This window comes from Grus americana, chromosome 2 (genome assembly GCF_028858705.1).
Source record: "Grus americana isolate bGruAme1 chromosome 2, bGruAme1.mat, whole genome shotgun sequence".
NCBI lineage: Eukaryota > Metazoa > Chordata > Aves > Gruiformes > Gruidae > Grus > Grus americana.
In genome coordinates, this window is record NC_072853.1 from 132,228,826 (window position 1) to 132,256,582 (window position 27,757).

Consider the following 27,757-nt stretch of genomic DNA (forward strand, 5'->3'; position numbering starts at 1 on the left):
TAAAAGGGCGGGGGGGAAATAATAAAAAAATGTGTGTGTGTGTGTGTATATATATATATATATATAAAAGGGACATAAGCGTGGCCAGCATCCGAGGATAGATCATATAGGATTTGTGAACTGATGTAAATAAGCCTCGCACGGAGGAGACAACAGGCACAAAGCGAAGCGCTCTCTGCACGCAGGGCTCTCCGGCGGCCGGGGCGGAGGAGCAAACCCCGCCGGCCCCGCAGCCTCGCCGCCCGCTCCCGGTGCCGCTGGCGGCGGCGGCGACCCCCGGCACGGTGGCGGCGTAGCCCCGCTCCTCTCCGCGCCTCTCCGCGCCGCTCCGCGCCGCCGTCGGGGGCCGTCACCCCGGGCCGACCCCGCGGAGCCGCCGCCATCCCCCGCGCCGCCAGCTGGTGGCGCTGGAGGCCGGCGGACGGGCGGGAGGCGGCGGCGGCGGCGCGCGGCGGCGGCGCGCCCCGGGCCGCCCGCGCCCTCCCAGCTCCCCCACCAGTGCACGAGTTTACCTCTAGAGGTCATCAGGCAGGATTTACGACTGGACAACAAAAGCACGTGATGTGAAGCCGTACCCCATATTTGGGTGCCTACGTAGGAGGGAACCAAGTACATGTCCCAGTCATTTCCATAATTCATCATAAATTGTGCAAGGGTGCTATAGACGCACAAAACGACCAAGAGCCACAAATCAAGCACACATATCAAAAAACAAATGAGCTCTTATTTTGTAAACTCATTTTGCGGTCGCTATCCAAATGGCCCGGACTACCAGTTACATAATTATGGAGATCACAGCTCGGTGAGCGAGCAATACAGGGACTCCGCCAGCATGCACTCCGGCAGGTACGGATACGGCTACAATGGCATGGACCTCAGCGTCGGGCGCTCTGCTTCCACCCACTTTGGTGCCAATGAGAGACCCCGCAGTTACCCGGCCAACACCACCTCTGCCTCGACAGAGCCCAGGTACAACCAGCCCGCGACGGCTTCCCACTCGCCTCCCCCTGACCCTCTGCCCTGCACCGCCGTGGCCGGTTCGCCTGTCAGCGAGAGTCACCACGGGGTGAAAAACTCCCTCGCCAACTCCACCAGCACTTCGTCCAATTCCAGCAGCAACACGCACATCAGCAGAGACGGGGTTGGCACCTCGTCTGGGACTGAGGAAGACACTCCAGCAAGCAGCGAGCAGGCAAGTGCCCCGACCGACCAAAGCACAGCCCAGCCTTCACAGCCTCAGATCTACCCCTGGATGCGAAAACTGCACATAAGTCATGGTAAAGCAAATACCCTGTTCTTTCTTTATTTCTCTGGAGGAAAAGGAGGATCTAATGTAAACCGGGTGGCTGCGCCGAGCAAGGTCGGGGAGAGGGGGAGAGGAGGGCGTGAGAGCGGGCAGCCTCCGCGCACAGCACAACTCTGCTCGCAGGGAAGCACTGTCCCTTCTCTGGGCGAGTCCCCCCCCAAAAGAAAAAAAAAACGCCCGGCCCCAAAAACCACAGCCCGCCCGGCTCCCAGCGCCGGCCCCGGCGGGCAGCGGGGGGAGCAGAAAGAGCCTTCCCGAAGAGGGATCGGGAGCAGAGGCTGCTCCCGGCTCTCCTCTGGAAGGGGGATCCTCCAGTGGGAACGGCGCGGCTGACCCCATTTATTTTGCCGAGCCATATTAAAAAGAGAATAGGAGAGGGCGAGGAGGGCAGTTTTCACTGCTGGGAAGCCGTGGGGGAGGGGGACGAGTCGCCCCAAACTCCGGGGGAGCAGGCTTGAGGGGCGCGGGGAAGCGGAGCAACTTTCAGCCCCGGGTACCTGCCCTGCCCTCGCTGCTGGGGGAGCAGCCGGGGGCTCGCTGCCTCCCAGAGCCTTCCCCAGCTCAGCCGTGGGAAAGGGCTGCACGCTTCAGCTTTGCTCTCCCAGACATGAAAACCCAGCTAGCAGCAGAGACATCCTCCAAAACAGCTTATCTGTGGGAGGTGCGGGGGGAGGAAGGGGGGGCATTAGCCTTAAAAAATAATAAAAAAAATGAAAACTGAATTAAAAAAAAACAACCCCAAATTCAAGCGCAAACTTACCGAGACCACCAAATCCCCCTCCCCCAAGCCTTTCCTAAAAGGAGCTGGAGGGGGAAACTTGTTGAGCGTTTATCCAAACCAGAAACAAAACCAAGCAGGACTGAGAATAACGGTCCTGGTCGCTGGTAGCTGCAATAAGACACGAAGGCTCCGAGTGGCTGCTGAGAATCTAAATCATGTACTTTTCTCTTCCAGACAACATAGGGGGACCAGAAGGGAAAAGGGCTCGGACTGCTTACACCCGCTATCAGACCTTGGAGCTGGAAAAGGAATTTCACTTCAATAGATACCTGACCCGCAGAAGAAGGATTGAAATAGCACATGCTCTTTGCCTCTCAGAGAGACAAATAAAGATCTGGTTCCAAAACAGGAGAATGAAATGGAAAAAGGATAATAAGCTGAAAAGTATGAGCATGGCAGCTGCAGGAGGGGCATTCCGTCCCTAAGCGTTTGATCAATTAAAAGTACTGAGCAGTATTAGCTGACCCTGCGTCTCATATCAGTACTAAGTTGACTTTCTAAAACTTCCTTGTGTTACTTCTGTGAAGAAACCCTGTTCTTGTCGCCCTTATTCATCTTTTAATCATGAGCCTGTTTATTACCATTCTCTCGCGTGTATAAGTAGATCTGCTTTTATCGTACATTTCTTTGTCTTGAATGGCTTTGTCTTGAAAAAAATAATAGATGTTTTAACTTATTTATATGAAGCGAGCTGTGTTACTTGAAGTAACTGTTAAAACAAAACTAAACAAAAAAGAACAAAAAAAAGAAGGTTAAAAAAAAAGGAGAGAGAGAAAGAAACCCTCCCCCGGTTTAGTACAAATGTTATGTGTTGCACTCAACCTGCTTAACTGTGCATGTGTGGTCAAGTGTTAATGTCTGTATAGCTCCAAGCTGTTAAAAATATTTTTATTCAAACTACCTATATAATTCCTGTGTAATTAATGCTGTTGTAGAGGTGAAATGATGAAATCAACTGAACTTGTCCTACGTGTAGTGAATAGTGAATCTGTGACGAAAACTGTGATTCCAAGCAGTATGTCCTTGCTGTGCCTTTGTATATGACTCTTTGCACGAACTCTTAGAAGTGGCTCTTATTAAGCGCAGCTTCTGTGATGTATGTTTTTTGTGAACAAAGTTACAAATATAGTCAAAGTCTGGCTGTTTGAGCAAACTGTGATCAGCTTTTTTTTTTTTTGTATTTGTTTTTAAAAAAAACTGACTGGAAATCAACAAAAAAAATAAACTTTCTATTGTAAAGTTTTCGTGATCTGGTTTGTGCAAAGCAAGAAGTTGTGCTTCCTGATTTGCCTCTGAAAAAAATATTAACCCGTGCAGAGCTTGTAATATTATTTTACCTGGCTCCTGCTGCACGTTGGAAATGGTAGATGCTGCGATTGTCCGCTACCAGTATTTTTAATTGAAAGTTTGACCGTAAGTTCCTCCTTACTGGTTTATCGCTAGGTGGAAAGCTGCATCGCAGGACCATAATCAACACCCTTTGTGGGTGAATCAACTGTTAGCTGTTTGCTGATGGTTGGGGGAAAAAAAAAAAAAGTGCTTTGTTAAAACACGCTGCTAACTCCAAGACGTGTTTGCATCGCTCTAGAATTTCTCCTGTGGTTTCATTAAGTATATTTGCAGGACAGCCACGTCCGAGCCCTCTGCGTCTATTAGTAACCCTCGCTAGCCACATCCCCACTTTTCACCCTTTAAAGATTTTTGGTTTTCTTCGCTACAATTAGTTTGCATTAAACGCAGTGTTACTTACCCCATCAGAGCTTGAATGGTTAACTCTTCTGAGCTTCTAAGTGCAACTAAAGATTTGCACATTTACTGACTGGTTACATTGATGCCTTCCCTTAAAAGTTATAAAACAGTAAACTTTATAAGCCCCAGTTCCGGCTATATGACATTTGGGTGCCAAATGAATAGGGTTTTGTCTATGAATTAGATCGTAAAATCATCCATAGCACAGACAGATAGGCTCACTGGCTATAAAAAGTCACGTGGTGCCATTAAAGTAAGTTTTATGGTTTTGGGGAGTTGACATCCAACATTATATACCACATAACATATAATCTCACTGACGCTGGACTTCATTTGACTCTTTTGCAGGCTACGTGTGCCTCCTGGCCATTCAAATTGTCAGGTTTAGGGACAGAAGTATCCAAACCACAAGTTCTCAATACTGTATGAAAAATGGCTCCTTGCAAGTCAAAGGTAAGTTTTGTGCACAAGTTCCTTAAAGTTTATTTGTACAGTGGGGAAGCCGAGGCTCCCACTCGCTCTCGCTGCCTCTCGCCTCTCTCTTTCTTTCTCTTTCTCTTTCCCTTCCTCTCCGCCTGGAGCTTTTCAGGACGGTCCCACCGAGCCCGAGAGGCAGGATCAACCACTAATGATCCAGGTTGCGCTGCAAATCCCCCCCATCCCTTCACTCGCAGCAGCTAGCTCTCTATTTTAACGATCAAATCAAAGTAAACCACAATAAGCGACTTTGGCAGAGATGGATTTTGGGGCCTAGCTTTAATCACTTTGACTACCGCAGAAGATAATTACTTCCTTTGCTCCAATAGACTCTCCAAGTTTGGAGAGGTTTTGTTTAGCAAAGAGTAGTTACTGCAGGCGATTAAAAAAAGGGGAAACAAAATAGATAGGGCTTGATATTATCTGGGCAGTGTCTTATGTAGGCATGATAGAGTTGGAGGCGTGCTGATATGGTAATAATCTTTAGATTGGTGAAATATGTTGCACATCAGAGCTAGTATTAAAATGGCACAGACTGTATTGGAGTGCTTAAAATTCCTATTTTCTGTATTGGGTTGTGCAGAAAGCTTTAGCTATGTATATATGTCCATCTGTGAGTGTGTAATGTGTTTCGGGGATGCGCATTTATAACATTGCTGTAACTTTTTCCAGATCCTATATGTAATTGCATAAATATAAATATATTTAAATTATGTGCATGTGTGCATGCATGTACAAATTGATGTATGCGCCTGTATAAAGCCATGCACATGCATATGTGTGTCTAATATCTATTTATTTATGTATACAAAGGGTGCGTACGTGTGTATACATATATAGGTTCCTGTGACTTTTTTTTTTTTAAGCGAACCAATTGACTGTAACTTGTAGCATTAATACAAGAGACTACAGGTCATTAGAGTGCTGCAAATTATGAAATACGGGCTTGGTTTATTGAAGATTGTAAATATCCCCCTAGCTCTGCTCTCTCCCTCTCTGCCTTATATTGCTGGCTGCCATTGTGGGGTAGGCCCCAGCTGCGTGTTTACTTCAACATTCTTTTTATTTAAGTGGACTGTTCTCACTAGAGTGTGATTACTCAGCAATAAACTTTATGGCCGGATTTAACTTTAGTCTTTGAATTTCCAGGACTTGAATGAAAGGGTGAAAGGAACTCTGTCTTTCTCTGGGTAGCATTAAGGCCTGATCCTTACCCTTAGAGCTGTTAGTTAGGCAAGTGATCTCAGGGGCTGCAGACCAACTAGTCGAGGGGCTAGGGAAGAGATTTGAGAATTGCCTCATATATGCACATATATATGTGTGTATGTGTGTGTATATATCTATATCTATCTCCAAACCAGCTGTGAGTATCTTTCTCTGCTCAGGTTTGGAGTAGCAGGAATTCAGCAGATCGCATTGTTTGCCTTCATGTGTCATAAACTCGGGTTTGCAAAAGAACAGGGTGGTTTGATGTGAGCTGGGAGAAGGGCTTTGTTTTATTTCGCTAGTGCTATCCCATTTGAATATTGCGGTTTAGACTCTATCTGCTACTGTGAGCAAAAATAAGAGAAAGGCACAGAGGTACAGGAGGGTAAGGTTGTTACGTACCTCTGCAAGGTCTGCACGTTGCCGACTGATCCCTATTTTTAATTTACTTGCCTTTAAGGTTAAAGAAACGGTAGTATGTAAGGTTGACTCAGCTCAAAGATCTCACAGTAATACAAATATTTAATATTTAGAGTCAACCCCTTCGTAAGATAAATGAAGTCCAAAGCCTTTGTGTCTGTGTATCTTCCTATGAACACTAAACAAGCACATATGCATATACTTTATGTTAAAAAAAGTCAAAGTCTTTAAAAGCGCATATCCAAAAGCACATTTGAAAATCATTTCCGTAATAAACAGCTGGAGATTTTATAGTACACTAGCTGTCACATTTTCATCAATAGGAATACCAGAAAGTTATATATGATAGGCGTGTATTATATTATATTATATACCATAAAATTTTATAGTTTGAGGCAAAGGCATGAAAACCCTTTAGAAATTTGGGCTTCTTTTATATTCGGGTCCTTTTCCAAGGAAAATCCTTCTCTTTTAAACGGGAATGATACTAGACACAAACCATTCACAATTATTCAATATTCAACAGCTCTGCGTTATTTGAATTATCTGGAGAATATACCAACACACACGCACACCCGTTCGACTAATATTTTAGGAACCTGGATATCATCGCGGATTGTAATTTTTCATTGTCTAGAGCGAAAAGATTTGCTACTGCATATTTTCACGTTTTTGAATGTGGCTTCTGGAGCATATTCCACGTAAAGCAGTGTATAGAGATTCAAAAACTACGGAAAAGAAAAACATCCCCAAACCTACAAGCATATAAACCCGCCCGTACTGCAAGAAACTCTCTAACAACAAAAGAAAGTTAGCTAGAAATGACAACTTCTCCACATTTCTGGCCCTGCCCTGTCCTAAGCAGGACAGTTGAAGCCATTCAAATCCAGAAACGCATTAAGATTTTCTAATCCGCTTTGAAATTTGAAATTCAAACAACCCCAGACTGCCGAACTCTACCAAAATATTGCCAGGTCCTAATTGTTTTCCGAGGGAAAACGTCATGGAGAATAATCGCTGGGAATCAGGAGAGAGGTCTTATCTGCGCACATTATTTTTCTACTGTGTTTGGGGGATTAATGCGTGCGAGTTTGTTTTACTTTAGGCATGGCAAGTGGCGTTCTGCGATTTGAAATATAGTTTACCTAATCCTTTGAAAGAAATACTTGAGTGTAGTGTGTCATGTCTAAGCGTAAGGCCAATTAAAGATTAGGCAACTCTCTTAATGTGTGTAACTAGTGACTTTGCAAGGCATAACTTTCTCTAAACCAGAAATATAACAATCCGATGGAAAGTCATCCGTAAATTACAGCTCTGCAGCCTTGCCTAAGCCCTGCAAACGCCCTAATTGCAGAACATTACGGGGAAATTATTATTCTGCCATTTCCTTACATTTAATAAGTGTGTATCTGTGGAAGGGTGACAATAGAGGGGTTTGCAATCTGCTTCATGGGAAATTGAATGGAACAGATCATGAGGGGCGGATCAGGAGGTTTCGATTTCCAACCCTGGATACTGGAGCAATGCCTTTTCCCTCCCCGCAAATACAGATTTAACGCATTAAATGCAGACATAAGTAAATCTCCTGACCAAGTTAAGACATCGCTTTGCTTTCTTAGCTCCTTCTCTTTTCTGCCCTTAAAATCTCCCCAATTTGTTGCTAGAGTTGCCAGCCAGAGCGCAAAAACATAGCTCCCACAGCCGCCTGGTCATCTTTGAAAATATTATCCCTTTCAAATTAAAGCATCCTCACTAATGTCTCTCTGGAAGGCAAATACTCATGGACCATCGCAGTCACATGTTCCTGTAGCTACATGCACAAATAATATCAAATCTGACATAAAAAGCATGTAAAATTTGCAAGGATTTCGCCTTATAGCACGCATAAGGAATCTTTCCTATATCCCCTCCCCAAAAAAATGTCTTTTCAATAATAATATTTGCTATGAAGGTTATTGGGTAATTATTGCAATTTTGTGGAACAGTCCTTGCTTGAGGTGAAGTCTGTCTCTGGATAACAAATGGCAGCCCGTGCAGTTCACTGCCAGGTTAAGTAAATGCAGAAAAGATAAATCTGCACACCCTAGGAATCACCAGCAGAGCTCGCTTTAGACCAAGTTCACAGTCAACTCGTTTGCCTAGACAAGGCTTCGCAAACAATTAGAGTTGTTTCTTTATGTTTAAATCAAGGAGAAATGACTAAGACCCTCGTAGCAGAGAGCTGCAGCTTTTCCCCCAACGCTCGTCGCTACATTCCTTCCAACCTCACGCCCAGAACTTACCCAGCATTTCACCTGCAATTGTAACCATATAGCGCCTTTGAGTAACAGGCTTCCCTCCAACGCTGCCGAAAGGCTGTGCGAACTGATTTAACAGCACTTTACAAAGCTGCGAGATTAAAGAAAAGAAAGGCAAGGAAAAAAAAAAGGCAATAATTAAAAATGCAAAAGTATCCGATTTCTCGACAGCAAGAAGGAAAAAGGAAAAAAAAAAAAAAAAGCCCTTCGAAAGCTGGGGGAAACGGCAGAACTATTGAAACAAACAGTGCGAGTCTCTTACTCCTAAAAGAAGCTGCATAGCTTTTGTATATCTTTGTGGTTAAGGGCGTTACAACTGCAGGTCAAAAAGTTGAGGGTCAAAAGTTTACGTTTTGCACCACTCTTAGTCATTCGCCCAGACAGAGTTTGATGTCAATGTTATAGCCGAGATCTTGACTATCAGCACAAAAGATAAAATAGCTTTGAGTTACGTGTGTATCACAGTATGGACTCCAGGTGAACCCTACTGGCTGAATGACCTCAATTACCGAGGAAAGGATAGAAAATTCCTCTTTTCAAGAGTAATACACGTTGTATTTCATCTTGAATTATCGGCCACATTTGTGTCTGAATATCTCGGGTTCAGCCGCGGCAGGTAAACACGCGTGTTACCCCATACACAGCCGCTGCTGCTGCTTCCTCCGAGAGTCAGGTAGCAAAATGTTTCACCCTTGTTTATTATATAATAACCTGCTTTAAGAGGTTTAATGTTAAGCCTTCTCACTTTGCAAAATGGCAGGAAGATAAGATAGGAGCGAAGCTATTAACGCGTGTATCGATCCTAGCCGCGCCTTTGTTTTTGCTCTCATTTCTGTAGCGACCGCTAAACTGTGCTTAAACAGGACATACTGGAGATAATACGGGTTATACGTTTGGTCCGAAGGAGCTCGTTTAAAATGCGGAGCGGTGAGGCCGTGTTGTGCTACCGACGGAAAATGTTGCGGAGAAGCTGGCGCCCTGCACCTCTCCGTGATTTGGAGTGATCTCACAGCCTTCTGGAATTACCCGAGGCAGCAGTTCCCAGCGAAATGGGGAGCAGGGAGGATTGTTTTCCCTCCATCCATCCCCCCGCCCCCCTCTCTCCCCAAAGAAAAAGTTTATTGGGATTTCTTTGCGCAGAGACTTATTCCCACATTGCTGGGAATTTTTGTTCCCAGCGCCGCCTCGGTGATGAAGTTTTAGCTCCTGGGTCAGGCGCGTCTGTAGGGAGAACTGGCCAATATTGCACAGGGAATTTCATTCTGGGGGAGATCACTGTAAATCGGATTCAGCCTGAAATGATGAGGACGAGGATGGAAGAGGGAAAGGATAGACCCAAATATTCATAAGCAGATATGAAAGGTGTGGAGAAGGTGACAGGGCGACGAGGAAGTCTGAGAAAGAGCGCACCTCACCCCCATCCATGCATAGCTGCCTTTCGACCTCCAAGGCAGGAGGCTACACCGGCCTCTGTGTAGCTGGTACGCGTGAATTATTTCCCAGATACACAGCTGGATCGTGGCAGTCAAGCGCTATTTCTTGGGAACAAATATGCGAGGAGTTAGATTTCAGATTAGCCAAAGTGATTATTAGAGATTTTGCCTAAAGTACCTGCTGAAGTCTGGAAAGTCTATAATGCAAGTGTTTGCTCGGCGTGCAGACGTTGTTCACAAATTGCTGCTGTTACTGGTAGTGAGCCCTGGCACTGCACGTTTGGGGAGCCTGCCCTTGCTGGAGATAATATATAACCTTTCACATCCAGAGTATTTATTTGGTGTAAGAGCGAAGCCTGATAACAAGCTAAAACCCGTAGCCAAATATCTATTTTGTTAGAGAATAGCAAGCAGATTGTTTCCAAGAATAACAATGCGTCTTTGATATACCCAGAACGAAAGCTGTTACTATAACTGGCTTACTCAAGGGTAGGTGACTGAAATCCATTTGCTTCCTCACCAAAACAATTAGTGGCTCGAATTCCGTATTTTGAATCTGGTTTAGAATAAAAATATCAATGAGAATATTTTCAAAGAAGTTGAAACAGCGACTTCAATAAATATCGACTCTTCTGAATTCTTGTTTAAATTATTCCTTTAAAAAAAATAGGTAACAACCTGGAGCAGAACAGTTAATAATTTGAGACGAACTCTTTCTGTCCTTTCACTCTCTGCATTCAGCACAGTGCTCTCTGGCGTGGAAGGTCTGCTCGAAAGACCATTAATTTAAAATCCGGGCACAAATCACATTTTACGTGTGTTTATTTAACCGCGCCAGGACAGAGCGAGCAAATCCCGCCAACCATCCCGTTGTTAAGAGGAACCCCAGTACCAGGGAAGTCACCGCTTTTAGCAAATGCTGAACTTGGGGCAAAACTGCGGGCATTGCCCCGGCAGCGACCACAGGAAAGGAGCGCTCCCGTCCGCGGAGGCAGGAGCAGCCTCGGGGGCTGTATCATTCCCAGGAACAAAGGAGGGAATACAGTCGATACATTCCATAACGTTTACATTTTCCCGCGATTTTTTCTTAATTTTCTCTTAGAAGTAGTGACCTGGGCAAAGCACCCCGCTATCTAAAAGACACTGTTATAGACCTTTTAGAAAAACTAAGTCCAAGGCCGAGGTGAACTTCAGGTCACCGCGTCTAACAAATATGAAAATGTCGCCTGGTGAAGGGCACGCCTTGTTATTTAACAAAGACTGTCAATGTGTAAGATTAATAAGAAACAAAATGCACACGGTGTCACTTTTCGGTCACTTTGAAACTTGGGACAGCCTCGCATTCAAGAGGGGAAAGCTGGGGCTAAATATATTCAAAATGGTTCAAATCAAATTCAAACCAGGCTGCTAGTCCGATTCTTCCTCCTCCTACCACTCTCGGTGGAGGATGCCCGGGCACGGCGAAAGGTTGACTTGTATTATTATTATTATTATTATTATTATTATTATTACCATCATCATCATCATTATTATTATTATTACTACATTTGTTATTATTTTCTCTTTCGGGGTAATTACGCTTTAGCCGCGCATATGGAGGTAGCAGGAGTGCTTGCCTGTTTCACAAGAAAAAGGGGGATCCCTTTTCCCCCTCTTTGGGTATGTATGAGGTTGGCTCTTCTGGGTGCATGGAAATTAACTCTCTGCCTCTCAACTTAATTCCAGTGCGGTCCCCATCTCCCTCCCGGCCAGCCTCGGCCAGGAAACTCTCGCTCCTTTATTAACTGATTAAATTCTCCTTCGCCAGTGAAATCGAGTCCTTCTGGAAAAATAAGGGAGCTGGCCTATTTTTCCTCTCCTTTTCTTTCTTTGAGAGCTTAGGATGATGCTACAAGTTTGTTAAAGGGAAGTACCGGGGAAAAAAAGGGTTTCTGAGATTGTTTATTACAGCCATAAATCTTGCAGTAAAATGTCGAAATGGCCGTGTGCAAGATAACACTTGGTGGTCTTGGCTGGGTTCTTGTTTATGATAACAAAACCACAAAGACATGGAACAGGCCTTTTGGAGGTCCTGCCTCAGCACATCTTCGCAGAGTAATAGAGCCACACGAAAAAAACAGACTTCAGCTGAGCAGCTCAGGTCACCTTGCAGATTTACAGTCGTATACAAAATTGCATCCTTCTCTCTGTAACCGAGCGCCAGAGCCCCACGGTAGAAAGAGGCGCAGAGAAACAAGTATACTTTGAGATCTAATCACGGTAAATAATACGAAACAGAGCCCCGTCAGCTCTCCCAATATAGCGCTGAGCTTACAAACCGAGACACCACTTTTCGTTGTGTTTTACCGTGGCTTGGGAGCACGGCAGCCTGCTGTAATGCTCTGGCCATAGTGTCTCAGGACTTATGCCGAGGATAATATTTACGATAACCCAGTGTAATTCATCTGGTGCTGCCCAGCAGGTATTTGTACGTATGTGTCTGTATGTGTGCATGGATCTTTCTACGCCGGGAAAATGTTCTCTGCTCGTGGTGGACTTTGGCAATCTTTATTTTTTAAAGACACGTATATGGGAGCTTTATTCTTTTCCAACATGGGTTGCTGTTGGGTTTTTTGGTTTGTTTGTTGTTGTTGAGTTTTTTAAAAATATAAATAAAACAATCTCCCCTTTCCTGTCAAATGTGTGTTGTCGAACAGTTGCGGCTTTCTCTCTGTGCGTGTGCGTAACCGCATTTCCTCTCCATGCAGAGTAAATAGAGAAACTTATCTATTACCCCAGTTAAAGAGTTCCATAGATGTGCTGTTGGAAATGAGTAAGTAAATGTGTTTTAACTCTCTTTACAAATTAGACATTCGATAGGAGGAGGAAATGAGTGATTGTTTAGATAAGTACCCCAGTATACCCAAGTGCTGGAAATGTTCTAACATATTACAAGCCGCCTGCAATATGCGTGCGTGTGTGTGTGTATAAAATATAAATCGATACGATGTGTGTCTTGTTAGACAGAATATATATTCAAATAGAATTTTATTGCATGTATCCATTATGTATAAAACTGCAAAAGACAATAATCTGAATTTAAACCAGAGTAACTGTTAATGTAATATCTTTAGGAGGGCAAGATCTAAAACGTATCATATTTACGCTTGATATATTAGATGTATTTTCCCATACCAGCAGATGAGATTACCCACTCAGCAATTATATTCTCGAAGGGTGCGGTAAATATTTCTATGTGGTTATATGCTTTCCTGAAAAGGAGAAAAAAAAATCCGAAAAGTTCGCTTCTAACTCCGAATGTATGAGGCTAGCTGACGTTCAATAAGTATTCTCTCCCTCCCCCCCCCCCTTAGAATAAGCTCGTAATTAGTTTAACCATCAATTTTCAATTACCTAAGGTCAGGGCGGTTGCCTCTTTTCCCTCTGAGCTGCAAATATCGTTAACAGTCTCAGTTTTAGCAACGCAGAAGTGCCCGAGTGCCCTCTCCCTCCTACGCCAGGGTCTGCGAGTTACTTCTGCGAAGGCGCTAGCGATTTCTCGTGGAATTGAAAATTAAGTAATAAACCCAAGACGAGGCATACCAAACTGACGGACTTAAATTCGTAGTTTGGAAACCGGTCCTCCGCGGGGAAGGATGCTCGCAGTAAGCCCTGCGATCGCCGGTAGGAAGTATTTGATACCGTCGTGTCCGCCTTCCCTTCTCTCCCTTCCCCCTCTCCTCTCCGTTATTTTCAGGCTTGCTATATCCCTCGCACCCCGCAAGCCACTCGAGGACTCTTCCTCGGCCTTCCCGCCACCTTCATACTAACTTTTGCATCTATTCCTCCAGTTAGCACGGCTTCAAAGTTGCGAAGGGCTAGCCCCAGAGTTCCCGGCCGCCTGCGGTAGGCAGCGGCGGGGCGCTGGGGGCAGACCCCGGAGGGCTGCTGGTGGCCTGTGCCCGGCAGCCGCTGCCGCCCTCTGCCTGCGCGCAGCCCCGACTCCAGGCACTTGGAGATGGGCTTGTTTAAAAGGATTGTGCAACGCCTTGTGCAATGCCTGCCTCCCTCTGGATCACGCAGCTGGGCTGCGCTCCGCTTCCTCGCCCCGCTTCCTACGCTCTCCCGCGGGGGAATGGAGAAACAAAAAGTGCTGGGGGGGGGAAGACTGTCAGAGCTGGATTAGTTTTTTCTCGCTTGACATTGCGACTGCTGGACGCGGCCCGGGTCGACGGGCGGGAGGAGCCGGGGACGCTGGTGAGGAGCGGACGAGGGGCGCGGGCGTTCGGCAGCCCCCGGCGGGGCGCTCCGTCAGCGGCCAGCCGCCGCCCGGGGAGGAGGCGCGGCGGCATCGGCCTCCGGGAGCGGCCCCCACGGTGGGTCCGCGGGCGCGGAGCTGCCCCACGGCCGCTCGCCCTCCTTCCATTTCCTGATCCGGGGTCCGCGGCCCCGCGCGGTAATTGGCGCTGGCGGTCAGGTGGTGATTGGGGGGGGAGGCGTGTGTGTGTGTGTGCGTGTGCGTTGTGTGTGTTGTAGGCGCTCCAGGGGTGGGAAGAGAGGAAGGGAGGGGAGTGCGGCGGGGAAGCGGCGGGGGGGGGGGGGGGAAGCGGGAGGCCCAAACTTTGGCAGCGGCAAGCACTTGACAGCAGCGGGAGGGGGAGAGGGAGGGAGGGGAGGGAGGGGGGAAGGGGAGGGGCCTCGCCGAGCCCAGAAAAACGACAACGCGAGAAAAATTAGTATTTTTGCACTTCACAAATTAATGACCATGAGTTCGTTTTTGATAAACTCCAACTACATCGAACCCAAATTCCCTCCCTGCGAGGAGTACACGCAGCACAGCGGCAGCGCCGGCAGCTCCGCCAGCTACCACCCGCACCACCCGCACCCGCACGCCCCGCCGCCGCCGCCACCTCCGCCGCCGCACCTGCATGCCGCGCACCCGGGCCCGGCGCTGCCTGAGTACTTCCCGCGTCCGCGCCGGGAACCGGGCTACCAGGCTCCCGCGGCGCCGCCGGGGCCGCCGGGGCCGCCTCCCGAGGCGCTCTACCCCGCGCAGGCACCCTCCTACCCCCAGGCGCCCTACAGCTACAGCAGCGCCGGCAGCGCCGCCCCGGGCCCCGAGCAGCCGCCCCCGGGCGCCTCGCCGCCGCCGCCGCCGCCCGCCAAGGGTCACCCCGGCCCGCCCCAGCCCCTGCTCCCAGGCCATGCCCTGCAGCGCCGCTGCGAAGCGGCCCCCGCCGCCGGGGCCGGCACCGGGCCCGGTTGCCCGCTGCTGCCCGACAAGAGCCTGCCCGGGCTGAAGGGGAAGGAGCCGGTGGTCTACCCCTGGATGAAGAAGATCCATGTGAGCACGGGTGAGTTGCCCTTGCCAGGGGGAGGTGGGGATGCGCCTGCAGAGGAGGGGGGGGGGAGGGTGCTCCCGGGGCCGGGATGGGTCGTTGCGTGTGTGGCTTTTTTTCCCCCGTCCTTCTCCCTTCGAGTTTCCTAATAATAATAATAATAAAAAAAAGAAAAAAAAAAAAAGAAAAAGTGAGAAACCTTTTGTATCCGGGGTCCTTTATCAAAAGATTTACGAGACGCCAAACTGTTAGGGCAGTAATTATAGCCCCCATAAATTTAATTGCCCTGCAGTGGCTCTGGGCCATGTGTCTTTGAAGCTTTTCTTCTAACCCAAATGCCCATCACCATTTTTTATTGCTCCTCGATTGTCCCCACTGTCGATAGGCTGTGAAACAATTTTTCTTGCCGTTTATGTATCTTATGTGAACCTGGTGTCAAGTTATTATATAATGATTATGTTCCATCGCTTTCCCCCCCCCCCCCTTCTTTCCCCTCCGCGTGTGTGCGTTTGCCTGTGTGTGCACGTTTCAGTCAATCCCAATTACAACGGAGGGGAGCCCAAGAGGTCTCGCACTGCCTACACCAGACAGCAGGTCCTGGAGCTGGAGAAGGAGTTCCACTTCAATCGCTACCTGACCAGGAGGCGACGCATCGAGATCGCGCACACTCTCTGCCTCTCCGAGCGCCAGGTCAAGATCTGGTTCCAGAACAGGCGCATGAAGTGGAAGAAAGACCATAAACTGCCTAACACAAAGATGCGCTCCTCAAACCAGTCCACACTGAGCCAGCAGTCCAAAGCACAGACACAGGGCCACCCCCATCCACTCGATGGGGCTACACCCAACGCAGCCGCGTTATAAATACTTTTTTTTTTTTTAATATATATATATTTACCTATCTATTGGGGTTTTCCAGCTGCCCCGTGGTGGAGGCTGGCCGTTTGGACCAAACAACTGTGTAAAACAAAACAGGAGCAGGAAAGGAAGACGAGACGTGCCCAAGAACGGGTACATGTTTAAACCAAAACCCGGACGATTGTCTACATTGTATATAGATAATGGTTCCATGCCCATCATTTTTTTTCTATTTATGGAAACACTGCCTTGCCCTCGGTGTAAGAGAGGGCTGGATGCTGTCACGGACGAATTCTCTGTACCTAAGACGGACTCTTTCTTCTTTTCTCCTTTTTTTTTTTTTTTTTTTTTAGAGAACACTTTAAAAATAAAAGACGGTTAAAACAAAGCAAAGACCTCGCGAGACACTTGTGTAAGGCATTGACTCGAATAACGCTGTTTCGTGGCGTGTTCGTGGATTCCCGCGTGCGTGCGTGTGTGTGTGTGTATGAGGGTGCACACGCACGTATGCACACACACACCAACACGGGAGAGAAAACGAACACGTCCACGGAAGGTTAAAGACTTATAAAAAATGTCCCCTTACGCTGTCTAAAGGAAAATGTTTTATGTATCAAAGGTAACTTAACTGGTTTTAAGTGTAGCCCCCGCAGTAGCTGTGATCTATTAGTTTTTCTCCACATTCCATATTGCATTTATTTAAAGAAATATTGCTATAAAGGCTGTTGCTGTCTTCATATTTGGCACCGTCTAAATCGTTTGGGTCCATGTACAATTTGTGGATTTTTGGTGTAATGTATAACAGTGCCAAATGCTGGTAATAAAGATTATTCTGTACAAAAGAATTAAACGCTTGAAACACAAGTCCACTTAGTGCTGTTTCATCCACCTTGTGCTTGGCTGGTGTTGGCACCAGGAATGAAAAACAACGGTTTAATGTATTGTTTTAACTTGGATTCATCTTGTCAATAAGGTAATGGTTGCTTTAAATATAGTGAAAAACGTCCTGACTCCTAATTGTCTGGCTGGGAAAAAGAGCGCTGTAGGACAAGGAAAGGTCTTGCTTCGTTGTATAGGTGAGTGGTATTATCTTTAGCCGACTTATGGCAGAATTAGTCCGGCTCTTCATCGCTGTCCGCACGACTATTTCCAGCTGCGTTACAGAGAAATTGTGCTTCTACTGCGAGCCAATAAGCTCCCATGACGGGTTTTGCTGGAGGAGAAGTCACACATGCTCCCCATGATAACACTTTAAATCTTTAGCCAGTCGTGATTTATTCGTTCATTTTCGCCCGATTATGATGTCTCAATTGGCTAGCACTTTTGAAGGGGAATACATGGGCGGTAACCTAAAGTTTCACTAAGCTGTTTTTTCTGTTTCTGTTTCCTTTTATTTTCTGTTTAAGACTATTTCGAAATGTGTTGAGAAACCCTTGGCGGAAACATGAATTTGGGTACAACTCAAAAGGTTTTTTTGACCAAGATTGTTGAAACGACTGTGGCAAAATGGGGTTCAAGTGTTTCCAGCTCAGGCTGCACATCTCGCTGCTTCCAGGCAGCTAAGGAGCGCAGACAAAGTGGAGCTGCTAACGGGGAGCCTTGCTCAGGGCTTCCACAACAGAGAGTACCATTGAGCCGGCTAGGAAAAGCCATGGGACGGAACTCAAGTGCTAGTAAATTTTCCAGGGAAGGCCTGAAGGCCAAGACTTATTTACTCACCTAAATACATCCAAGAGGGATTTTTTGGAAAAAATACTTCTCTTTGCATGAGTGAGGGCCTCCAGGACCGGGTGCATCATCACTCCCTGGGTGAGGTAGCACCAGGCCCCAATGATATGGCCAGCATCCCTGCCTGGCCAAGGAGCACGGATCATCATCCTGCAGAAAAATGTAACATGCCACTGGCAGAGCATGTTCAGCATCAGAGAGGTGGCGGCTGTAAATACCCTCAACAAACACTGCTGGCTGCAAACCTGACCAAGGAGCAGGCCTGAAAAGCATGCTTCCACTCACATATTGCTGTTTACTAAACCCTAATTTGCCAGCTGCCTCTTTATAAAGGGAGAATAATATAGCTGTGAGGTAACTACTATCCGCAAGTGTGTAACTCTTCATTTTGTTTATTGCTTGAGAATCCCTCAATATATTTAGACCAAAAATTAGCACAACCGAGCAAAATTCCAGCTGAAACGTATTAACTGGCGATGCAGGATTTCTTTAGTGTGCAGGCTATGCGTATAAACCTGGTTTGCTCCCATTGTAAAGAGAAATGAAATCACGCTGCAAACAGCAATTTTAGCGAGAATCATTAATCACCTCCTACAATAAATACTTCTTTGTAATTCAACAGCGGTTCTGAAAGGCATTCTCTTGGAAAAGTCTGTGAAGACGCAAAGGATTTTCCTGGAAAAAAAAAAAAAAAAAAGTGGTCATGTGTAAAGACACAGCATCTTGGCTGTCTGCTTAAAAAATGTACACTCTCTTGTTGGAGATTGAACAGCGGACTGCAAAATACCCCATGGCAGATTATCGTCATTTAAGGTAAATTTTCCTTTTTCCCCCCCTTCCCCCTCTGCCTGTGCTGGGAGCGGGACGCTGCTCCCGGGCTGGGAGCCCTCTGCTCCCCGTCCGATACCGCCCGTCTTTACAATAACTTCGAAAATTACATCGTCCAGTTTAAATTCTCGCATTGTGCTCCCTTTGCTAAGGCAACCGGGAGTTCACCGAGAGGACAAATTTTCTATCCCATTAATTGTTTTTTTTAGAGAAGCAGACTGACCCTTCAAACCCTTGACCTTTAAAGACAGTATTCTTTTTAATCCGGCACTTGGACCTAAATGTCTCTTTCCCCCCCTCCCTCTCTCCCGCTCTCCCGGTGTCTCTCACACACGGATTTATCTGCTCTAGCCACAAAGGCGAGCGCGGCCAAAAACGCTGGAAGTGGAAGTTTGACAATATTTCAAAGAAAGACCAAATCACCTCGGAGTCAATTTGCTGGCTGCAGGGAACGCCACGCCGTTAACCCCGGTACCCACCTCCCCTCAACCCACCAAGAAAAATGCTCCTTTTCCCAGGTCCCCCTCCTGAATTCTCCTCCAAGCTCTTGCTATACCTGGTGTTTTATTACACGGGGAACTCAGCTGTGACAAGCGCCTTGTGGTATTTAATAACTACAGCCATCCTGCATTGGAGGATTACCCAATGCTAGACTTTTTTTCTTTTTTCCTTTTTTTTTTTTTTTTTTTTCCCCTTCAGGGAGCTTGCCGTCCCGTGGCCTTCTTTCCTAGTGTTTGTAAACGAGGAAGGGGTGGGGGGAGCCCTCACACAGGCAGAGATCTTGACAGGCTTGCCATGAAACTCCGGTCCCCCTTCAGCCCCCCCTGCTCCGCTCTGAGGCCCGATCCGGGCAGCCCCGGGCCCGCCCGCCGTTCCCACACCTCCGCCGGAGCCGGTCGGGCGGCGCGGCCCCGGGGGCCCCCCGCACGTCGCGGCCCGGGGGGGCGGAGGGTCTTGCTGGGTCCGGAGCCTCATGGCCTGGCCGGGCCGCGGCGGGGTGGGACCTCCTGGGGGTCGCCCCGGGACCGGCCCTTCGGGCGCGGCGCTGCCCGGGCGCCGAAGCCCGGCCCACGCAAGTCCCGATGGGGTCGGGGATCCCCGCGTGGGTAGGAGAAACTCCACGGCCGCCCCCCGCCCCCGTCCCGGGCAGCCCTCCTGGCTCCGCCTGGGCCCGCGGACAGGCAGTACTGACCCGCGGAGGGCACCCTGGGGGATGCCGCCCCTGATATTCCCTTGTGCCTCTGCCAGCAGCGCTCAGAGCCTCCCCCCTGCTGCAGACAATGAGGATTTGGGTTCAGCTGGCTAATTTGGGGAGGCTGGGGGGATGCAAAGCTGCCCCATGTCGCTGTACAGAGCGGAAAAAAAACTGTTATTAATGCCCAAGCGCTCTCCCTAGAAACTGAGGAGCTGTCAAAGCCAGCAGAGATTAGGGGACCCAAGTACGAAGATCCCTGCGCTCGCAGATAAAGGTGTTGCGTCTGTTCTAGGGGAGATATTGAAATTTTAATCTTTAGGGTCACGTGACTCATTAAATAATTAATGCAGATAGTCAGGAATGGATCTGTGGCCGTCAGTCCTCACTAGGAATGATTCTCTCAGAAGTGAAACTCAACTTCTTATTACTGGAGTTTGTTTTTCTATTTCTTTTTTTTTTTCCCCTCTTTTTCCTCCTTTAAAAAACCCCACCTGATTTATCTTGAAAGATTCTAAACTTCTTAAGCAAGCAGTAGGGTCTGTGTTGGTAAGTAGGTAGTGTGTATTTCTAGCTTGATGACTTTAATTGTTTGTGCTTGCTTTGTCTGCTGAGCATTTGCTTAACAAGTTTAATATTTAGAAATGTTAAATCTTTGTTTTGGCTGCCTTGTGGTCACATTACAGCTTTTGGTGATTAAGTGTTACCGAGGCAAACACATTTGATAATATTCTAATTCACACTGTGGAAGGCTGGGTGCCACAGTGCAGGAGGACCTGCTTTGTTCAATTTTCCTGGCGTTAATAAATCACCGGCTCCTAATGCAGGACCAAAAAAGCAATGGAAAGGCAGTGAGCATTGTAAAGGAAAAGTCATGGGCGAATTTCTCTATGACTCATTAGTCTGAACGATTTATGTACTAACTTAAAGTGCCGCAATGAATATTAGAGTTTGGGATAACAACAAATTTAAAAAAAAAAAATGTCATAGCGTTTGTAAAGTGCTTTATTGCTACTTAGTAACTCTTTCAAGAAGCAGCTTAGTTTAAAGGACTGTGGCAGCGTAAAATATGGAGCCTTAATAGCTCCAAAATAAATAACAGAAAGTCGCTGGCACCATTTTGAGATACACGCTCCATATTTAACACGAGTGGGGCAACCCAGTCACGACACGCTTGATCGATGATTATTGCCGTTTGTAACATGACTATTGATTAGGGATCAAACCGGCTAAGGTATGAGTTTGAGCCTAAAATGCCAGGGGGTTCCCCCTGTGCTGGAGCCGAGTGGACCGAAAGGTAGAGCTAAGAATAACCCCAGGCAGCAGCGCCCGGGCTCTGCGATTGCAGATTGAACTTTCCATTTTCTTTTGTCTTTGCCAGTAGATTTTAACAGTCAGTGCTCTCAAATTTATGAGACGGTAATAAACAGCTTAGTAGGCTATTACTGCATGATTTTATGTACACTGGAGTTCAACACCAAATTTAAAATTATTAGCGTAATTATGGAACTACTAAATTACCAAAGCAAAGTCCCTGCTCGAAAAGTTCTCCCAAGACAGACTTAATATTTCCAAGGCTTAGATGACACCCTTCCGCAAGAACTGTGTTATTTAATTATTAGCATTTACATTTACTGACAATTTTAAGATGCGTTAGATGGCTTTTATTAGAGAGAATGAATACGGGGGGTACATTATTATATCTGACATATTCATAAGTAAACGTGATTCAGTAAGTGGCATGCAAATCATTTGACTATTGTCTTCTTTGGATTGTGCAGTATTGTTTATTTTAGGGGAAGAGAAGCCGTCCAGTTTTTTTCCCCTCCTTCAATGGCTTTCAGTGTGCTTAAAAAAAGAAAAAAAAAAAAAGAAAAAAAAAGGGGGAAAAAAGGGGAAAAAAAAGGTTTGGGCCCGATCCCGCTTCAGTGAGGTCAATTGTTAGTCTCTTATTGCGTTAGTGGTGGCAGGATCGGGCCCCGGCTAACCGTTTGAATAAAAGCCCAACCACAATAAGCCCCGCATTTAAAATGGAACCCTTTCCGCGTTTTATTCAGCAGAGATGAACACCACGAGTTGTGTTTAATGTCTGTTCTTGATTAAATGATCCTAAACAAAGGTTTCCCAGAGGAAAATAAAGCAGACATTCATGTAACAAGAGTTTGGAATGACAATATTTCCAAACACTTGGAGACAGAAGGCATAGCTGTCTACGGGAAAAAAAAGAAAAGAAAAGAAAAAAATAATCAGCACCCAACCGCACGCTTTTATTTCTCAGCTCCCCGTGCTTTTCACCCGGGTGGGAACCCACGCTCCGTGCCGGGATCCCGCGCCCGCTCCATCCCTGCCCGCCCCGCTCCGGGGCTCTCCCAGCGCACCCGGCAAACCATGTACTGCTTATGAAGGAGCAAAATACCTCCTCCCGCTGCACTCCCCGGTAAGGCACTGTTTGTTGCTTGTTTACAGGGAGCCCCGAAAAAAAGCCGCTCGGCTGGGGCGGTGGAAGCTGGGAGCGCTTCAGCCCAACTCTGCGCAGCTGGAGGAGGTAAGAGCCGGGAAGAGCCCGGGAGGCTGCCGGCCGCTGCTTTTGCGCTGATCGCAGCTGTAAGCAAGCCATTTGCCTAGTACCTGCATGCAGAACAAGCCTGCTGGAATGAGATTTTTGTTGTTGTTGTTGTTGTGATAAATATTTAACCTAGCTGGATTTTTTTTTTTTTTCTGGATTGGCTCTATTCATCTTCCGTGGGTGGTGAATGCGCGTGTCTGGGCAGACAAAGAAGTGTACGGGACCTGAGTGATCGCCATCCTTATAAAGGCATTGGGGACAGGAAGGATGCAAAGTCATTTGAAGAGCGAAAGAGGTTGAGAATTTCTTTGTCCATTCTTAGCTCCTTCCCAAATCAAAGGCGTAAGGCGAGGGAGAGCGGGTTGGAGGCATTTCGGTGTTGAGTGGCTTATCGCGGATTGTCTCTTTGCCTCCTCGAGGAGTTCCGCATCCAGTCCTGTAAACGTGGAATGCATGTGGGGATGTTAGAAAACTTGATTTTTGTCTGAGTGCATGCACCAGAATGGATCGCGAATAAGTTTCGGGTATTTGTGTGTCCTGGCCTGCTTTGCACCCGGCGGAGGTCGGTGTTTGGTGGTTCAGATTTGCTGGAGTCCTTGATGCGCTTGGTCCTTTGGCAGGAGAAATGTAATGCTTTTCATAGTGACCATTTTCTCATGCCGGCCGCCGAGAGGGAAGGACTACATAGAATTAGCTCAAATTCCTGCTAGATTTACCTGTTTATTTTTGGACGCTGATGTACAATTAATATATTTTACTACCTTTTAAAAGCGGCCATAAATTAGAGGACTACAAGGGCTCTTTGTGTTGGCTTAATGGGCTGCTTAAATCTTAACTACAAAAAGGCGCTGCAAATGTCTATTCACGCTCGTGTTAGGAAATTAAAAGCGAAAATACGATACGAAGGAACCTTCCTCGGGTGGCATGTACCCACAGCATTGCGTGCAGAGATATTTGGGATTCCTAAAGTGGCCCAAGCATTCGCAGACTCAACTGACTCTGAGCAGAACTTCTCTCGTAAGGGCACAGTCGATAGCTTCTTTTTATCTGCTTGGAAATGATCAAAGACCAACTTTATCGCTATCAGACGCACAGATGTAGGTAAACAGCTCTGCGTCCCAGTAGATTTCAAATCTTTCGAGGAAGCAAGAAAATAAATACTTGTATCGTACGGTGATTTCCATTTTGTCTCCACATGGGAGTGATAGGCTTACCTCTTAACAACAGGCATAAAGGCAAACTTGAAAGACAGTAAAAATTCTAAATCTAATTATATTGAATGTAACTTTAAATAACATTAATGCTAAGAGTGGCTATTAATGCCAGAGCTGGCACAAAGGGTCTCTCTTAACAAAGGCACGTTATGAACTCAGATCTGTTTGTTGTTACTGAGCCTGGAATTTCAGCTCAGCTCGAAGCCATGTATATAAAGCACAGAAAAATCAGTAGCAGACCTACTGATAAACTCCACATTTTTCTGCTAGAAACCGTGTTTCAGGTCTCCAAATCACCGAGGTAATAAAACACAATGTTGAAGGTCCAGAAACAGGAACAAAGCAATATACGAGGTGGAGGGGGAAATCTAGCGCCTGTGACTCGCAAGATCATTTGAATTTGTGTTTGAAAACTCGTAATCACGATACTAGAGCATAGAAAGCTTTCTCCAAAATCGGCGGAAGGGAATAATTTACAGCTGCGATCCAGGACAGCACAAAGTTAGGCAGGCTCCCCCTTCCGCCCTCCCAAAGCACACACTGCGGAAGGTATTCACACGTCAAGAAGTTACTTTTCTTAAGAATTAATTAGTTTCCCTACCACATACACGAAGTTAATTGTTAAACAGTAGTTTTAGCATTAACTTGACCATTAATACTAATAAAGATGTTCATAGAAACAGAGTTTTGAAGCCAATAGCCATAGCTAGCGTTAAGGCATTTAAGCTGACTTATGATTGTGATTTATTGCTTTTGTAGTTTCTATTTGCTCAGGACTGTAACTTCTAAAGCCATCTTTCTGCTTTTGACGCAAAGCAGTCGATAACTTTTTACAATAGCCCCAAGAAAGACTTGCTTTGCTTTTTTCAATATCTGCTCCATTCCCCATTAATTTCAGTTTCATTGTTGCAGAAGAACTTCTCTGTGTGTTTCTTTCAAGGGATCTAAACGCATTGTATTTAAAAGACTCATGAATCCATCTCCAGTAACTATCAGCCTGGGTTTACGTTGAGTACGAGAGCTGTGGAGTTAATAGTCGTGCTGGTAGTTACAGACTTGGGCATGTCCTGTGTGTGGCTAATGCTCTCTCTTTTTCAAAGGTATATATTTTTTATTCCAGGTCTTAGTGAGGGGTAATATATGTATACCATGCTACTAGCTTAGTCACTTCCATATGAAAAAATGCGAATTCTTTCTCTGCTGTAATGTCACACTGACTTCGCTGCAATGTCCACTGTTACAGATGTGTTTAAATTCCAATGGCCCACTTTTACAATACAAGTGAGAGTGTATAATAAGTCTTGCCCATAACACTAAAAATCACCTTTAAAAAGAAAATTCCTTCTATTCCGTTGAATGAAGTGCAGGTGAAACAGTAAGAGGGGATATGCAGTTAGCTGAAAGTTTTCTTCCAGCTCATGGGGGATGGGGGAAGCATTTAGGCAAGGGTATATACATCACGATGCAAAATGCTGGAGTCACAGAACTGGACCAGGAACACGTTAAAAGCGTGAACTATCTGTTTTTTCTTTGACTTATTCCAGAAAAGTTATGTGAGTTGAGGGTTTCTTTTGTTTGTTTAGCTTATTGTGTCAATAGCACAAGTTAAACAATCTTACAGGGAAGATGTGGTGTGTTGGCACACAGGCAAAGCTGCCTGACTCTGGGGCCGCATACAACTTTGCTCTTTTCTTTTTTTTATTTTTTTTCCCCCTTAGGCAGAGAGCTCCCCCTCCCCAATTTTTTTTTTTCATCGTTAGAAACCTATAATTTTGTGCATCACTCAAACTAGATGTATAGGAAATGCGTAAGCACAGGTTTAACAGCAAGGTCCCAAAAGGTTTTGCAAAATTCAGAGCCACGCCAGTGAAAGAAGGTGTATTCTTCATAGTCTGTTACAAGAACAAAAATCAACTAGCCTCTTAGAAGAGACTCTTTTTTGCCTTTGTCAGGTAATTATAGGTCTTTTTAGTTTCTACAGGAGCCCTGTTGTAGCGTGTGGGAGTTGAGCAAGCCCTGTACAATGGCAGGGCAGAGGCGGCTGGGGGTGGGGGAAAGGCTGGTAATCGTCCCATTTAGAGGGGGGGCTGGAAATAATAGTATTAAGATTTGGATTTTCTTCGGGGGTTGCAGACGACATGCGAGGTGGAGCAGAGTGGCGGGCCTGAGGAGCAAATGCCTGTTAATTAGGCTAAGTATCAAAGTGCAGCGTAATCCCATATTAAGAGAAGAATTCTTCTTACCTTCCAATGGGCTTTGTGTAAAGAAATATTGGTGTGGGAGGAAAAAGAATCAAACCAATCTCCCCACCAAGTCATCTCCATCTCTTCGATTTCCCCCCCCCCCTTAAAACTCTTCTTTAACATATTGGGTTAAGGCTTTAAAAACCAAAGGCTCGCGCTAAGAAACCCTGTTCCTTCAATGATTCCCTATTTCAAATAAAAGGATTTAAGTTGACGTATGACCACGTGAGCACATAATACAGCGCATTATTGTGGCATTTGGAGTGGAGACCCGGTCTGGCTCCGTCTGCGATTACGCTTTTCCAGTTTCTGTTCAGAGCAAGCACTGCTTTCTATTATTTTTTTTTTTTCCTCCTGCCCCCATCACCGTCCCCGCAAGAGCTGGCCATTTCGCTGACAGCTTTCGTTCCTTATGGAAAGGTTATTGTCGAGCCGAGAGGACGAAATGCTTCGTTAGAAAGGATGGATTTTATTTTAAGGTATTTCCGTTGATTGTTCATTTATGTGGTGAGTTATTGCTGTTCGAGGCAAAGGTCAGTAGCAGAGGCTGGAGTGAGTGCGTGTGTGTGCGTGCGGTGTGTGTGCACCCGGAGCCAGGCTGCTTCCCCCTTTGTTTCAATTTGCTGCGGTAAATATTCAACTCTCCCCTCGCAGCGAGCAGAGCAGGGAGAGTTTGCTTCTTTATTTATTTTTCTCCATAGAGATCCCACACTGCTGTTGATGGCCAGCTGCCTCAGCTCCAGCCCCTCGATTGCCATCTTATCGTTATTTATGATCGGCTAGAGATGGGAAGCCTCTTTTATTGTCATCTTTGGATTGCCCCCCCCCCTTAATTTTATTTTATTTTATTTGTGTGTTTGTGTGTTTATTTATTTATGTATTTGGGGAAGTCGGAGAAAACGATGCGGGGGAGGAGGGGGGATGATCCTCGGTCGGGGTCGTGCTCGAGTGTACGGCAGCGGCGGCGGTTGTTGTTTTATGGGTGTTTGTTCGGCCGCAGCCGCTCCGTAAATCGATGAGTATGCGATCGTGCTGCCATTTTATTTATGATGCTTTAGTGGTACTTTGTTTACCGTGCGCGGAGGGGTTGCATGGGCGCTCAGCTCTGTGGCAAAGCTTCCCCTTCCCAAACGAGCCAAGGGGCTCCTCTTTATTTCTCCGCGGTGAGAAGGAGCTGAACCAAGAGCCAGCCATGGCTTTTAACAATAAATCAGCCTTGGAAATGTGGGGCTTTTTTTCCCTCTCTCTCTCTGAATGGGGATCTGGAAAGCGAGAATAAAAAGGGGAGGAGTGGAAATTATCTTCTAGGAGGACGTATACTAGTCCTAAATTCATATCCATGCCGTCGTTTACATAGATATATCCGTACGTATAAATATGTAAGTATACTTATAAATATGTATGCGTAGCTATATATAAAGAATGCACTTTAAATGACGAAAATGAAAGATTACTTGGCTATCCAAGGAGGGCAAGATGCTGTATAAAACGACATTTCCCCGGTGTGTCCTGGCTTTGGGAAATGTCGGAGGGCTGGGGCTCGCTTTCTTCCAGTTCGCCCGCGCCTCTCGCCTGTTCCTGCTGTACCATTTTGTGCCCAGTTACCGGGTGCCTGTAATTACTCATCTTCTAGGGGGTCAGAAAGCGAAGGAGAGAGGAAGAAAAGCGAACGATGATAAAAACTCCGCTGAAAACAAACAAACAAAAATGTTATTTCCACTCGGAGCTATTCGCGGCCGTTCTGCGGAGACCTGCAGGGCGGAGATGTTGGGGCTAGTTTCTCGCTTTCCTGCTCTTTAAGCCGCTCTCAGAGCAGAACTGATGCAAAGAAATGCTATTTCCCCTTCTCGCCATACTGAAGCACGTTGTCCTTTCTTAGGAGAGCTGTTTCGCTCCCAGCTGTGCGTCTAAAAGCCAAGGTTGGCTCTGCCGTATTTTGAAATGGGCCAAAACGTGCCTCAAAAATAAAGTGCAGCTCAATTACTTGGCAGCGTTTCTTCTGATTTATGACCCAGTTCGGATGCATATTGACCCAGTTAAAACACTCATAAATAATACAGTCCTGCTCTAGAGCAAAAGAAAGCAAGAAGAGTTTTGGAGGAGAGGGGGATTTCGGCGAGTTGTGTAAATAACCTCAGTCTGCT

The 27,757-nt window shown here is 46.4% G+C and overlaps 3 protein-coding genes across 11 annotated transcripts in view; all 3 read left to right on the top strand.

The window, feature by feature from the left end:
• Positions 1-27,757, top strand: part of HOXA3 (homeobox A3) — a 44,925-nt gene that overhangs the window by 7,802 nt on the left and 9,366 nt on the right. The window contains exons 2-5 of one of the 9 annotated variants that reach the window (XM_054815563.1): positions 4,185-12,481; positions 18,193-18,383; positions 18,750-18,869; positions 22,057-22,135. The exons of 1 other annotated variant lie outside the window; for it this stretch is intronic. The gene's annotated coding sequence lies outside the window, so the exon portion shown is untranslated. Of the gene's footprint in view, positions 1-4,184; positions 12,482-18,192; positions 18,384-18,749; positions 18,870-19,155; positions 19,505-19,828; positions 20,140-22,056; positions 22,136-22,470; positions 26,093-27,757 lie in introns of those variants that run through there. 7 more of the 9 variants (XM_054815562.1, XM_054815565.1, XM_054815564.1 and 4 more) reach the window with 7 other exon arrangements.
• HOXA5 (homeobox A5) lies at positions 23-4,149 on the top strand. The gene is made up of 2 exons (XM_054815592.1): positions 23-1,277; positions 2,262-4,149. Exons 1-2 carry the CDS (start codon positions 716-718, stop codon positions 2,510-2,512), a joined length of 813 nt encoding a protein of 270 aa, XP_054671567.1. The 5' UTR covers positions 23-715; the 3' UTR covers positions 2,513-4,149.
• On the top strand, positions 14,337-17,065 carry HOXA4 (homeobox A4). Its single transcript, XM_054815589.1, has 2 exons — positions 14,337-15,002; positions 15,520-17,065. The coding sequence occupies exons 1-2, from the start codon at positions 14,408-14,410 to the stop codon at positions 15,846-15,848; spliced, it is 924 nt and encodes a 307-aa protein (XP_054671564.1). The 5' UTR covers positions 14,337-14,407; the 3' UTR covers positions 15,849-17,065.